This window comes from Pimephales promelas, chromosome 16, assembly GCF_988280905.1.
Source record: "Pimephales promelas chromosome 16, fPimPro1.hap1.1, whole genome shotgun sequence".
Classification (NCBI taxonomy): Eukaryota; Metazoa; Chordata; class Actinopteri; order Cypriniformes; family Leuciscidae; genus Pimephales; species Pimephales promelas.
In genome coordinates this window covers 21,809,741-21,823,644 of record NC_142784.1, presented here as the reverse complement: position 1 = coordinate 21,823,644, position 13,904 = coordinate 21,809,741, and the positions used below count along the sequence as shown (strand labels likewise).

Genomic DNA, 13,904 nt, shown 5'->3' with positions numbered 1-13,904 from the left:
GACCTTGAACCGTTTGGTTCCCAATTAAGTCCATTATATGGAGAAAAATCCTAGAATGTTTTCACCAAAAACCTTAATTTCTTTTCGACTGAAGAAAGAAAGACATGGACATCTTGGATGACATGGGGGTGAGTAATAATAATAGTAATAATAATAAATAATCAGCAAAAGTTTTTTAAAAAGTGAACTACTCCTTTAAGTGTTAAGGAAATTAACAACATCTGCAACAATACAATTGTTATTCTCTAAAGTTGACATTTCTAACCATGATTAAGGTTGCAATTAACACAGTAATTTAAATAAACCCACTTATGTAAACAGTGAATTATTTACTGCGACACATTGTCATTCAACAAGTTGCACAATGGGTTGCTCGTAAGAGATTTGAAGTACTGTGTGTACATTTCAAGACTTTCCAAATGTTTGTGAAACAGCACACTGATGCTATTGGCCAAACATGCAAATACAGTGTGTGAACATTGCTGCATAATCACTTATTTCCCTGTCATATACCTGTCATTCTTAAAAACAGGACAAACAAAAAATAAGTTTTAAAACCTTTATCATATAACAGTCAGACTGTTAAAAGGAAGACTTTTTTCCACACTTAAGGATAGAAAAAATCCAAATAAATTCACCATAAAATCCTCGGTAACCACAATGTTAACCGCATGGAAGTGGAGAGAACAAAATAACATAAGAACCATCAGATATTGCATTTACTGTATCTATGGATTATTGTTTCCAATTTAACACAATTTTCAAATATGTATGCTGTAAATATGATTATATAGAAATCATCATGTGCGGCAGTATTGCGGTATAATAAAGAGCTAAATAAAAATTAGACAATTAATCACTTCATAATCATCAATGTGTTACCAAGATGAAACATTAAATGAAAAACAAAAAAAAATATTAAATAACTAATGTGATTATATCATGTATCACAGTCTAAACCAACCTAATGTCCTAAATCGTTCATATGTCTGCACTGATACAATACAAAAACTGGTTATAGGCCTTTTAAATAGTCAGGCATATCAGCGTATACATTTACAAAATAAGATTTCAGACCCTGAGTGAAGCTAATATCACTTTTTGTTAGGGCTGTGTCAAATTAGACACAATTTTAAGCTAAAAGGAAAACATTTTATGCATTCAGTTACAATCCCTATTCAAACTGCTTTTCATTTTTGGATTTTTAACAAACTTATATTCAACATTACAAGCAAAATTACCATTCGGATCTAATAAAGCAAAGAGAAATATCACATATACAATTGTAAATATCTTTAGAAAAGCTCAGTTTGCAAATAGGTGGTAAACCACCTTTACTGTCATGTTTCAGCAGAATTACAGTCTTCATTGCAGGTGTGATACCATGGTAGCCTACTCATTAGACCCCATTATTAAAAATTATTAGTGTCTGTTAATTGTCAAGAAAGGTAATATTGTCTGTCACTCCCATTCAATCCATTTCCATAGACTAACTAATGCTCTTTTAGTTACGCATCTTATGAATTTACAAGCTTTTGTGTGATACGAACAGTTAATATGTTTGTTTAATAAGTATCACATATTAATCATCATATCACCAAAGCTCGGTATATGCACATACACATGACCTCACAGAATTATAGATTGCGATTCGAATGAAACGTCTGCAATATCTGCAACATCCCACTAGAATATTACAGCATAAGCAGCAGCATAAAACTAATCAGTCCTCTGTGATCACTGGCTCATTTAATGATGCCAGAACAATGGCGCGTTGATCCTCAACCCCACTCTCTTCTAATCAACAAGCCCACGCGTAAACACTATATACCAGATAAAGCACTTAAGCAAATGATTCAGACTGTACAGCAGATCTCATTCACACAGGATTTCTCTAACTGAACCAGTATCTATCCCCATAAAGCATCAGGAAGGATGAGAGAGTGCACTTGTGGTGACACCAGATAACCCGATCATTCAGAAATATCTGCGCTGAGGCATTCCACAACAAGTGAATAGATTAAAACCAGTTGAACCCAGACTCAGCAGCAGTAACCGGTTCACAAGGACACACGTTTCGCACATCATGCGTCTGCAGTGAATAAACAGCAGGGTCATGCTTTCACACTGACAGTGCTTTGCTAGCTCTATACAGAAATTGAAGTGGTTTATGAGTTACATAGCATATATCTTATCTATTTTCCTTTAAATTAGGAGGGGACGGCATTTGAATAGTATTTACATCTATTCAAACACCTTTGTGTAACAATGAGGATATCCATTAAATTGTATTTTTATCCATTCCAAACAGCAATATTTTAATGTTATTTAATGCCTTACATCTGGCATGAACATTTTGTTTCCGGATATTAACTGAATTGCGTTTACACCTTCATTCTAATGCGTCTCCAGTGTGTGATCAAATTTCAGATCACATTTACATGCGCAAAATGCAAATCGCCACATTATTATTAGATAATAGAGTACATTAACTTTTTTTTTTCTGTCAGATATACACTGTAAAAAAATATTGTTGGTTTAACTTAAAAAAGTAAGTAACCTGGTTCCCTTCAAATTTTAAGTTGATTGAACTGGAAAAAGTGAGTTAATGCAATGAAGGAGATTCATTTAATTATCAGAAACTCAAAATAATAAGTTATCTTAAAGTTGATTTGACAAAAGAAAAAATGTTGTGATAGCAAATCTTGAATTTTTTTTTTTTAGAATTTTAAAAACATTGCTGTATAATTCAATATGCTTTCAGTCGTTAATTGCATTTCCCTTCTTTCGCCTAATGACAACACATGTGCATTTACACTTAAATAGAATTAGGCTGAATTCGGAACCTCATACTACTCTTGCTACACTCAAAAAAATGATATGTTGGCTTTAATTAACTTTTGTGTGTCAGCAGGTTCCACATAACTGGGTTACGTTAAACAAACATCATTTGTTCATGTAACTGCAACACAATGGAATTAAGTACTTTTAAGTGATGAACACTGAAGCAGTATTAAAGTTAACAAGATAATTAAGTGAATAATTGAGGGATGATTGATCATTATTGAAGACACGTGATGGTAACAAGCAGAATCACCGCAATTTGCAAGTCACCATTATGGTGATCAAAGTGTGTTTTAGTTGGGCTCTTAATCAACTTTAACACTGCTTCAGTGTTCATTTAACACTTAATTGCGTCACTTAAAATGACTTATTCCATGATGTTGAAGTTACATGAACAAATTATGTTTGTTTAACGTAACCCAGTTATGTGGAACCTGTTAACATAAAAAAGTTGATTAAAGCCAACATATCATTTATTTTTTTGAGTGTATTTCTGCCATAGAAAGATATGGTAAGCGTGACAATGTGGTTCCGAATTCAGCGATAGAATCGATCTCAAACCACCTCCAAATGTTTTTTTTTTCACAGTCAGTGATCACAGTCAATTCGATTCTGATGTGAACCCAGAGGTATAATAATATAATATGACGTGTAATGCAGCTTACATAAGACTACACGATTTTATTCCTGGTTTTCCAGTCACCAACAGTGAATTGCAATCGCGGACGAAATCAGAGGTAAATAGGTGCTCGTTCACGCAAGTAACAATGGCTATATGCGTGAATTTTCAAATAGGCGAGGCGATCTTGAGAGATATTTATCCTACATTTATTAAGCAGGTTAATGACAACATGAAATTAAAATTCACCTTTTTATTTTGTAAATGCATGTTATAAATCTTACTGTGACTAATTCATCTATGTAAATGATGATCATTAGCCTATTTTATTTATGTAGTGTGAAATACAATAGCAATATAATGTGTGGGTGGCATAAATGTCAGTGTGAAGGCTGTAACCTCTTAATATTGCAAGTGAAAAAAACGAACGCCTCAGATGCAGGATGCATGAAACGGTATAGAGGACCGCGGGTTATTTTTGATTACAAAAATGCTTTACAGCAACATAAACTTCAATTTTGGTTTAACAAGAGCGTAAGCAAGAATCTCTCCTCTGTCTATTCATCACTGCGTGCAAACTGTGTATAAAAACAAAAAAAACTAGCAAATATAAACAATTCTGTCACTGTCATAATGCAAAAGGGCTCAAGGTGCAATTCAGGGGAAAATATCATAAAAACGAGTAGGTTGTTGAGGCGACCTGTAAAAGAAACGCTCATTCAGCGTTGTTCTCTGTAGTGGTCGCAGTGGCTTTAGCTACTGTTGTTGCCAGTCTGCTCACTGAAGCTCCCTGATCGAGCTCCTCCACATCCTCTCCGTCTGCCTCCTGCAGGGGGAGTCTGTGTGGCGGCCGGGGCCGGGATCTGTGTCTGTACGGGTACAGGAAGAGGGCGGGGTCAGGCATGGCCATGGGCTCCTCGGGGCCCGTCACCCTCTCGCGCGGCACGCACTCCCTGGCACGCTCGATGTGGAGGTGCGAGGAGGGCCGGCTCGAGCTCCGCCGTTTGGGTTTGATCACTGTTGGGCTGCTGGCGCTGGCCTGAGGTGAAGGGTGGACAGGGGGCTTGTCCGTGCCGAGCTGGGCCGGCCTCCTCCGCTGCTGCTGCTGCCTCTGCTGCGCGAGTTTCTGCTTTGCTGAATGCAGCTGGAAGGACAGGTATGCAGCCGCCTCTGTCTGCTTCTGCAGCTCGGTGTTGAGCACAGTGGTCCTGTGGCTGCGGTGTTTTAATTCATCAAGGAAACGCCGCTCCTTCTCCTTCAGACTGGCCCGGAGAGCGCCCACCAGAACTGACTTCTGGCTCAGCTCCCATCTCAGGTCACTCTGGACCTCCTGCTGGTCCTGCAGTTGCTCCTCCACCTCCTGACAATGGGCTTCCAGCTGCTTTTCTTCCTCATGCACATCTGGAACACATATAGAACAGAAACTTTTGAGGTAAAAACCTCGATTCAGTGGTTCTGTGAACCAAGTTTAAGCACTGTGTGAATTATACTAGGACTTTCAGGAAAATTTCTAAAGGTAATTTTCATGGGATTGTTCTAGCACAATTTAAACTCTCTTTAGACGCTCCAAGCAAAATTAGTTAGCATCAACTGACAATCTTGAAAACGTTTAGGATAAAATCATTTTAAATTACATTACATCATTCATTTTAAATAAAAGTCTTTTGATCAATTTAAAGGAGTAGTTCACTTCAAAAAAAACTTTTGCTGATAATTTACTCTCCCCCATGTCATTCAAGATCTTTCTTTCTTCAGTCGAAAATAAATTAAGGTTGTTGATGAAAACATTACAGAATTTTTCCCCATGTAATGGACTTTACTGAAACGGTCCAGTTTCAGTGCAGCTTCAAAGCGCTTTAAACGACACCAGACGATGAATAAGGGTCTTATCAAGCGAAACGATTGGTCATTTCAAAAATAAATAAAAAACTTTAAGTTTTATAAGCACAAATGCTCGCCTTGCTCTGTTCTGTGATGCGCGTTTGTGACTCTCCTGTTCGAACTCGTTCATCAAAATGAACAAATCTTTTCTCAAGTCGAAAGAACAGAGCAAGGGGAGCATTTGTGCTTATGAAACTTAAACTTTTTTAAATGACAGATCGTTTCGCTTGATAAGACCCTTATTCATCATCTGGAATCGTTTAAAGCCCTTTGAAGCTGCACTGAAACTGTCTTTTGGACCTTGAACCATTTGGTTCCCATTGAAGTCCATTATATGGAGAAAATCCTGGAATGTTTTCATCAAAAACCTCAATTTCTTTTCGACTGAAGAAAGAATGATATGGACATTTTGGATGACATGGGGGTGAGTAAATTATCAGCAAACGTTTTTTTTTTTTTTTTAAAGTGAACTACTCCTTTAATCCATGCTTGCTGAATAAAAATAATAATATACGTTTTTTTTTTTTTTTTTATCATACTGACCCCAAACTTTTGATTGGTAGTTTATGAGTAATTAAAATGTTTGGTATACATATGGCCAGTTTTACAGACTAGGCTTTAGCTTGTCCCAGACTAAAATGCATGTTTGTGCTCTTTTTTTACTGAAAGCAACTTCCACTGACATTTCTTAAAAAATGTCAGAGCCATTGTTTTGTCTCAGGGTGCACATCAGTAATGTTTTTTTCTAAGGCATGTTTATAAAAGCTACTTAAATGCCCTAATTGAACTAAAACCTAATCCTGGCTTTATCTAAGCCCTTTCAGTGAAACCGAACTTTTTGTTTGGTGGGGGGATCAAAACCCCCTGTAATTCACATCTTACAGTTTTACATTTTACATGCAGAAGCTTCATCTCACATGTCTGCTGCTAAAATGAGTGTATGATCTCATGTATGATCCATCTTGTGATAAGAAACAGACATATCTAATATGAACAAGCCCCTGCGTGCGTTTAAAATCCGATTTTAGCCATAAAAGCGAATTTGTAACTAATCTGAGATCTAAAAGGTAAGTGGATGTGGTTGAGGAAAGCAGACAAAGAGCTCTTCTGTGCCAAAGGATTACAGACTCACTGAGTAAATCCAAATCAACCAATCTCAACTCTGGTCTGGCTACTGGCGGTGTTGCCATCTGTTCAAGGTTATCAGACACATTAAATGTCTAGGACATGACCTCACAGAGCATGCTTGACTACTGTGCCCACAAAGCAGAGAGCAAATGTGAAGTGAATTGCTTGCACACACACACACACACACACACACACACATACAAAACAAATGACATAATAAGAAACTGTTTTTTTGGCAGAAATGATACATCTACATGGTCAAAGGTCAAACTGAAACTGAAAGGTGAATTCATTGGTATTTTCATCTTTTCCTAAATATTAAAATAAACTAAAATTCTGCAATTAGACCTTCAATACTTCATGGAAATGTGACATGCTATCACTGTTTGTTTTTTGTTCTGCTTTCGGTTATTAGCATCTTGTATTTTTCTAATTTGTAAGTCGCTTTAGAAAAAAAGCATCTACTAAATAAATACATGTAAATGTATATTGCACTATTACCATCACTCCCACATTACTAAAAAAAATGACATAATTTACAGTATTTAGTGTCAGATATGAGTAGGAAAATGTGCCATAGAATTAGACAGAAGCAAGGAAGAGCAGCTGGCGTATGGCACGTCATTTATTACAAACAAATGAAGGATAAAACATGTATTTCCCAGTTTTTCAAGTGTCTTTACGCTTATATATGAATGTAATGTGTTTCAGATCAATTGCAGGCTATGGACTGAAAAGGAATAATGTAATCAGTGTCCTTCAAATGATCCACTCAAACTTAATGACCTCGTGCTGAGTTCAACATCATTCTATAAATATTGTCTCTGGTGCTCTCCTTTATTTTACTGCAACTAGCACAAATCTGTCTCTCAATTTGTCCAGATTGTCCCGATTTCACAGTCGGTCTATCAGCCTCACCCATGCGTCCAGAAAGAGATGAGCTCATGGTGTGAATATAGAAAATGTTGTGTTATCTGATCCTTAAATCTGATCTCTCTACTGTTCCTCAATGAGTTCACTCTTTGCGGCCTCTGACCCTTTTAATAGAATATGTAATGAAACTGAGATGTCGACAACCATCGGTTGACAAAGACATTAGGGCAGATAAGAATGATAGACAAAAAAAGCATTGTTCATTTAATACTCACATTGCGCCAGCAATATGCTTGTAAATTAGAAAATCATTTTCACTATTAATCAGTGTTTGGTTCCTCTGGGGTTTCTTTGACGAATTCTCTCAAAGTTATGAACAAACGTTTTTCCAGTAACAAATAGAATGTTTGTTTAAATTTATCTGGTCTTTAATAATGTTCTTAAAACGTTAGAACAGTTGTTGTTAAAGGATGCGCGTTTGTGACTCTCCTGTTCGAACTTGTTCATGAAAATGAACGATTCTTTTTCCGAGTCAATTCGTTCATTTCTTTTGTTGAATGAACCAATTGACTCGAAAAAAGATTCATTCATTTTCATGAACGAGTTCGAACAGTAGTCATGAACGCACATCACAGAACAGAGCAAGGCGAGCATTTGAGCTTATAAAACTTAAACTTTGTTATTTATTTTTTAAATGAACGATCGTTTAGCTTGATAAGACCCTTATTCATCGTCTGTAATCGTTTAAAGCCCTTTGAACAGTTTGCAGTTTGCACTGAAACTGTCTTTTGGACCTTGAACCATTTGGTTCCCAGTAAAGTGCATTATATGGAGAAAATCCTGGAATGTTTTCATCAAAAACCTTAATTTCTTTTCGACTGAAGAAAGAAAGACATTTTCATCTTGGATGACATGGGGGAGAGTAAATTATCAGAGAAAGTATTTTTAAAAGTGAACTATTCCTTTAATTGGACATTCACCAAACATTTATTATTATTATTATTTTTTTTTAATTACTGCTAATTTCAATATGTTAGAAGATTCAAAAGTAACATTCCCAAAATGTTTCCAAAATGATAAAAAGGAATGTTCCCTTAACGTTCGCATAACCAAGAAAAAACATTTTTTGGACATTTAAAACGATGAGAGACCATTCTGAAATAATGTTCATATCATTAATTCATAGAATTATTTCATAACTGAATGTTATGAAAATTTCATTCTATAACTTAATGGGAATGTTAAAATTTGTTAGCTGGGTATGTGTTGCTAAGCGACTGAAAGGTTGATTCTACTTTTGTCTGGAATTATTTTCATTGGCAAAGCACAAATACCTAAAGTAAATGCTAATATTATGTCTTAAGTGTAAGTTACACAATATTGACCTCATCATGTTTATTGATCTCTTATATGAAAGCAATATCACACTCACAATCATGCTGCTGGAAGCTTCACAATTAGGCCATTTTACTGACAACAGCTTTGTTGGAGTAGAGAATACATTAAAATAAAAATGTTAAGTTAATGTATATATTGCTGAATATAAGTATTAGTATCTTTAAAAGAAACTGTTACTGTGCCCAAAAGTTTGGCTGGTATAATGTGTTATGTTCATACTGTGGTATTTAATTTAGATAACTGATTACATGTTTACTAAAACGTATGATTAGAATTTAGAAATCTCTTTTTTTCTCTCCTATACTCAGCTTTCTTTTGCTATTCCTCTCTGTCTCCTTGCCCGACTTTGTCTCAGCAAAATAGCATGCAGTAATTGGACACCCCCACTGGGACTGTGCAGCAAAAGCAGAGGAAAACGCAGGCAAGATCAATTTGTGGGTGGATAAGGGCTGCGCCGGGCTGGAGGAGAGAGGGATGACCTGCGGTATAAGAGGAGTCTTCTGCTTAACAGTGATGCCTCTTGATGTGATATTGACTAACGTTTTAAATCAATTATTATTACAATCATAAGACACAGTCATCATATGTGCCTTGTTGAGGCTAATCACTTCAATTCAGCCAATTGCATGAAATTGTAACAACAAAAGAAGAGCTGAGTGCATAATAGTATTTATTATCAGTCAATTGAAGACGCTAGAGTCTTTCAAATGTGATCTAGTATTAACAGATACCAAAATACTGTATATATGCAGATAGTAAAGATACTAGATGCTGTTGTATTAAATAGACCTACTGCTGTTCTTCTCGTTGCTTTGTACAAGTAAACACACGGGCTAACAATCCATAAGTAATTCTACTCACAAATAAATCAGAGCTCACCTGCTACGCTCCTGCCTGGGGGCTTCAAGTTGAGTTCTTGTGTGAGTTCTGCAAGTAATAAACATGTGAGATATTTTTTTTTTGATTCTTTATTTTTTATTCTGCATTTTAAAACTGACACATTATAAAATAATTTATAAATCATGCCATAGGTCTTGCATGATCCATGATCCAATTAATTGTTATTAGATAAAATGTCACGTCCTACATTTCATTTGGCACAGATTATGGAAGTGAAAGCAATAATAAAGCTCGGTTTATTTATTAAATTATAAAAAGTGACAGTAGACGCATTTATAATGTTTCAAATTATTTTTATTCCAAAATAAATGCTTTTCTTTTGACACACTGGAGTAATGGCTTTTGAAATGTTGATATTACTAGAGTAATGGCTTTTAAAATAGTTTTATTTCACAAAATTACAGTTTTTACTGTTTTTTTCCCAAATAAAAGCTGCCTTGGTGAGCATGAGATACTCCTTTGAAAACATTAACATAACATGCCTTTTAATGGTAAGTTATGCATCAAAGGGTATGAAGAGAAAAACTGATTTCCTGTGGTTATGAATTAGAATGATTGGTTAGAAGAGCAGAAAAGCAAAGGGATGAATATGCAATATGCTGCTTTTTCTTGCCTAGCTGGCTCAGCACATTTACAGCAGCGTTCAGGTAGAAAGGCCGTGTACTATATTACTGAGAGGGAAAACACAAGCCCTGCGCTGACAGGAAGCTATTGACCTGTGGTCCTCTCTGTGGAGCAAAGAGAGCAACGTAACCCTGCTCTTCTCTGCAGAGGATCCTGGCATTATGCATTCAGGGCATTGTCTATGCATTTAGATTTAGATTGTGTGACAACATTATTTTTGGAACAACATCCAATTATGTGTGATTTAATGATAAATGAAATGTCACTCAATTTAATTATGCATGTAATGTATGCACACTGAAATTAAAATGCAGGAGACTGTACAGTGGGAATGGTCTTGACACACACCTGTGCAGCGTTTCTGGAGGGACAGGATCTCCAGGTGTAGTCCGTGCAGCAGAGACAGCTGTTCCTGTCTAAGGAAGACAATGCTCCTCTCCACACCCTCCACCTGCCGCTCTAGAGAGACCACCGGTGATCCCTTTACCATACAAAACACAGGGATATTTATTTACAGTATATGATAGTACGTTCCAGTCCTCTAAGTCTTCTAAGAGTACTGACATTTAGTCCAAAACTGGGACTTTCCACTGTTTAAATCAGAGCATCTGTCTTTTTTTCTCACTCCATAATGCTCTCATGAGTGAGGAAATAAAAGTGGTGCAGGGATGACTTATTTTTGAAAGGCCAAAACTTATGTGCTTTCCATCTAATAAAATGTAATTTTGTCTCAAAAACATGGGAAATAATTTGTCATTTTTATCCCATAGTTTACTTGCTTGGTTTTGCCATTGTAGGTTTTAATGACCTTTGAAATAACTGTAATCATTTAGCGAAGTGATATAGAAATGTAATGCGGTCAAGACCTGCCTGGAACTACTTTAGCCGTGGTATCTGAAACTAATTACACACCTTAGAACGTTTGTCAACCAATCATATTCAAGCATTCATTGATATAGTAGTATGTCTCAGTAATAAACAATTGTATAGCTAAAAGTTGTTAAATGAGACTTAAGGGAGTTTGTCGGGGACATTAAACATCATCATCCGAACAGGTAAACTCATCTCACCAGTTCATTTTCACAGCCTGTGTTATAATCGTGCTCTTGCAAACTATTATACTCTAACTTTCAGGGAAAATGTTTATTAGTGAAGACTGAAAGAGTTGTGTGAAGTTAAGTGATTGAGGCGTTGAAGTTATAAGGCTAAAATTTGTTTATAGCCAAACATTAGCTTTTGACCTCTGAAGATTGTATGTTTCAAAATTCATAAATGTTGTGTTCATTTGTGAAGATTGTCATGAAAAACAAAATGCATAAGAAACATATGCTTGTATTAGTCACACTCACAGACCTACTTTCTGCAATAATCCAAGAGGCAATGGAAAAATCCTATTGGGTTTTTGTCGAAAAGGAACCAGGATGATGCTAATTTCCTACAAAAATAGGCTACATCATCTCTGCACCACTCTATTGAAAACCGGATTACTGAACATTTTGAAAATATATTGTGTTGATATATATTACCTGCAACATATGAGGGAAGAATGTTGTCCTGGGCCTCGTAATAAGAGGTCTAGCTTAGCCTACTCTCCGTGGACCCATATTTGGTTCCGGGCCCCATGAATTTACATACACTAAGGGTCAGAAATGAATGAAGACTTGCAAAATCCCACCAAATTTGACAAAAATACCCATGAAATTCAAAATGTGGTACAAAATTCTGCATTATCTGATATTTATCCTAATGATTTATTTTATAATTTTACATGTCCCCCCTCATAAGGCTAAAAAAAAGGCCCTTAAAAAGATAAACAATAATGACTGAATTTCTGAATAGTTCTTCTGTATCTGCTGACCTGACCCTTAAATTGTTGGTGTGACCTAATGTAGCCTAGGTTGATTCATTCATAATATTTTGGACTTTATTTATAGTAATTTTATTGACACCATGCATTTTATTTAAAATAGAGTGCATCTTAAGAGCACATATAAGCACGAACAAAATATTTTAAGGCCTATTATTAAGCTACTATATTATATCACTATAGCAAAAGATATTACATTTTTATACTTGATAATTTGAACATTTTGTTTTGACGTAGGCTATTATTCGTGTGATGATGTCAAATAAAACTTCTGAGCGTTATTCTTCATAAAGCAGCGAGGTTATTAGAAACATTTAGGCTAATGTCGACTTCTCGAAGGTACCTTAATACAACCAGGCTACATCGTAAAACATAAATGACAATCAGTTAAATAGTCATCTTTCTCATATAGGCTACATAACAATAAAAGCCTTAGGCTTAGATAACACTGCGCATAATATTACAGCACTCACCGTGTTTTCCATATTAGTATCCAACAGATGAGGCGTTATAATGAAGAGGATGAACGAGCTCCTTCACTTCCACATCTCTGCCCTTCAACGAACCGACCCATGAACATACAGGATGACGACATCTTTAAAGAAGATCAATACACATCTCAATGGGAGAATAAAACACGGATCTGCCACGGACTAACGGCAGAGGTTTCACGAGAACCATGAATCCTTCACAATCTTGGTGAAAGTAGGCTACAATTGTTTTATCCGACAATGTCACGATAGATTAAAGTGATCCCGGCGTTTAGCTGGCACAAGCGTGTTCGTCTGCCCTGTATCTAGCCTACTGAACAGCATCATCGCGATGACAGACAGCAGGAAGAGGCTCCTTCAGTACCAGCCAGGGCAATGATGCAACTGATGTAGGAAACATAACGATGCTCTGAGGAAACTCCACTGCAGATCCGATCATCTCACGCGCGCAACAACACATTAAGCTAAAAGGCGCATTATGTATTAAAAATATCTAAACTAATGTCTAATTTAGCACAGCTGTATTAGCTACAACAGTTAGTTTCAGTCCTTGAATTTGATTGGTCGAGCGGCGTTTCCAAAGCACTAATTAGCATAGCAAATGGGACATTTCGCGAAACGAGTAGTTTGAATGATATCACTCGAGACCAGAGACAGATGGCTTTTGTCATTTTGTCTTTTGTTTATTCATATTTTATTATTTGGATTGTTTATTGTTACAGACTAGGCTATTTGTGGCTTCATTTGTGTTGCGGAGTGGAGTTATTTTGTATGGGTGCAAGGAGCGGTGGTTCCCGCTTCCACCACATTAGAAATAATAGAGCAAAATTTAGTGTACGAAGTAAATATCGTGCGCTGGGGAGGGCAATCTTTCATTTGAAAGCCACGTTTCTAGGATCTGTAAAACCGATTTCTTCCATCTTAAAAGTATATCTAAATTACGACATATGCTTTCAATGAAAAATGCGGAACAACTAGTTCATGCGTTCATAACTCAAGGCTAGATTATTGTAATGCTCTACTGGGTGGTTGCCCTGTACGCTTAATAAACAAACTCCAGTTGGTCCAAAACGCAGAAGTTAGAGTTCTCACTAGAACCAGGAAGTATGAGAGTGAATTCAGGCAGCTTTGATTTCTATAATTAATTTCAGTAGGCGCTGTTGTTGAGTTATAGACGAGTGTAAATTTCTGTCGCCAATCCGCTCCACTCGCATAGTGAACGAACGCTGTTCCAGAACGTATTTTTAGTATGGGAGTTGATTCGTAACATGGAAGGCTG

General features: G+C 36.3%; 1 protein-coding gene across 1 annotated transcript; it reads right to left on the bottom strand.

Annotated features, from left to right (window-relative positions):
• Window positions 1–545: 545 nt before the first annotated feature.
• Window positions 546–13,190, bottom strand: ccdc92ba (coiled-coil domain containing 92Ba). The gene is made up of 4 exons (XM_039670402.2): window positions 12,608–13,190; window positions 10,616–10,748; window positions 9,623–9,670; window positions 546–4,864 (listed from the first exon to the last, which is right to left on the bottom strand). Exons 1-4 carry the CDS (start codon window positions 12,617–12,619, stop codon window positions 4,179–4,181), a joined length of 879 nt encoding a protein of 292 aa, XP_039526336.2. The 5' UTR covers window positions 12,620–13,190; the 3' UTR covers window positions 546–4,178.
• Between the last annotated feature and the right edge of the window lie 714 nt (window positions 13,191–13,904).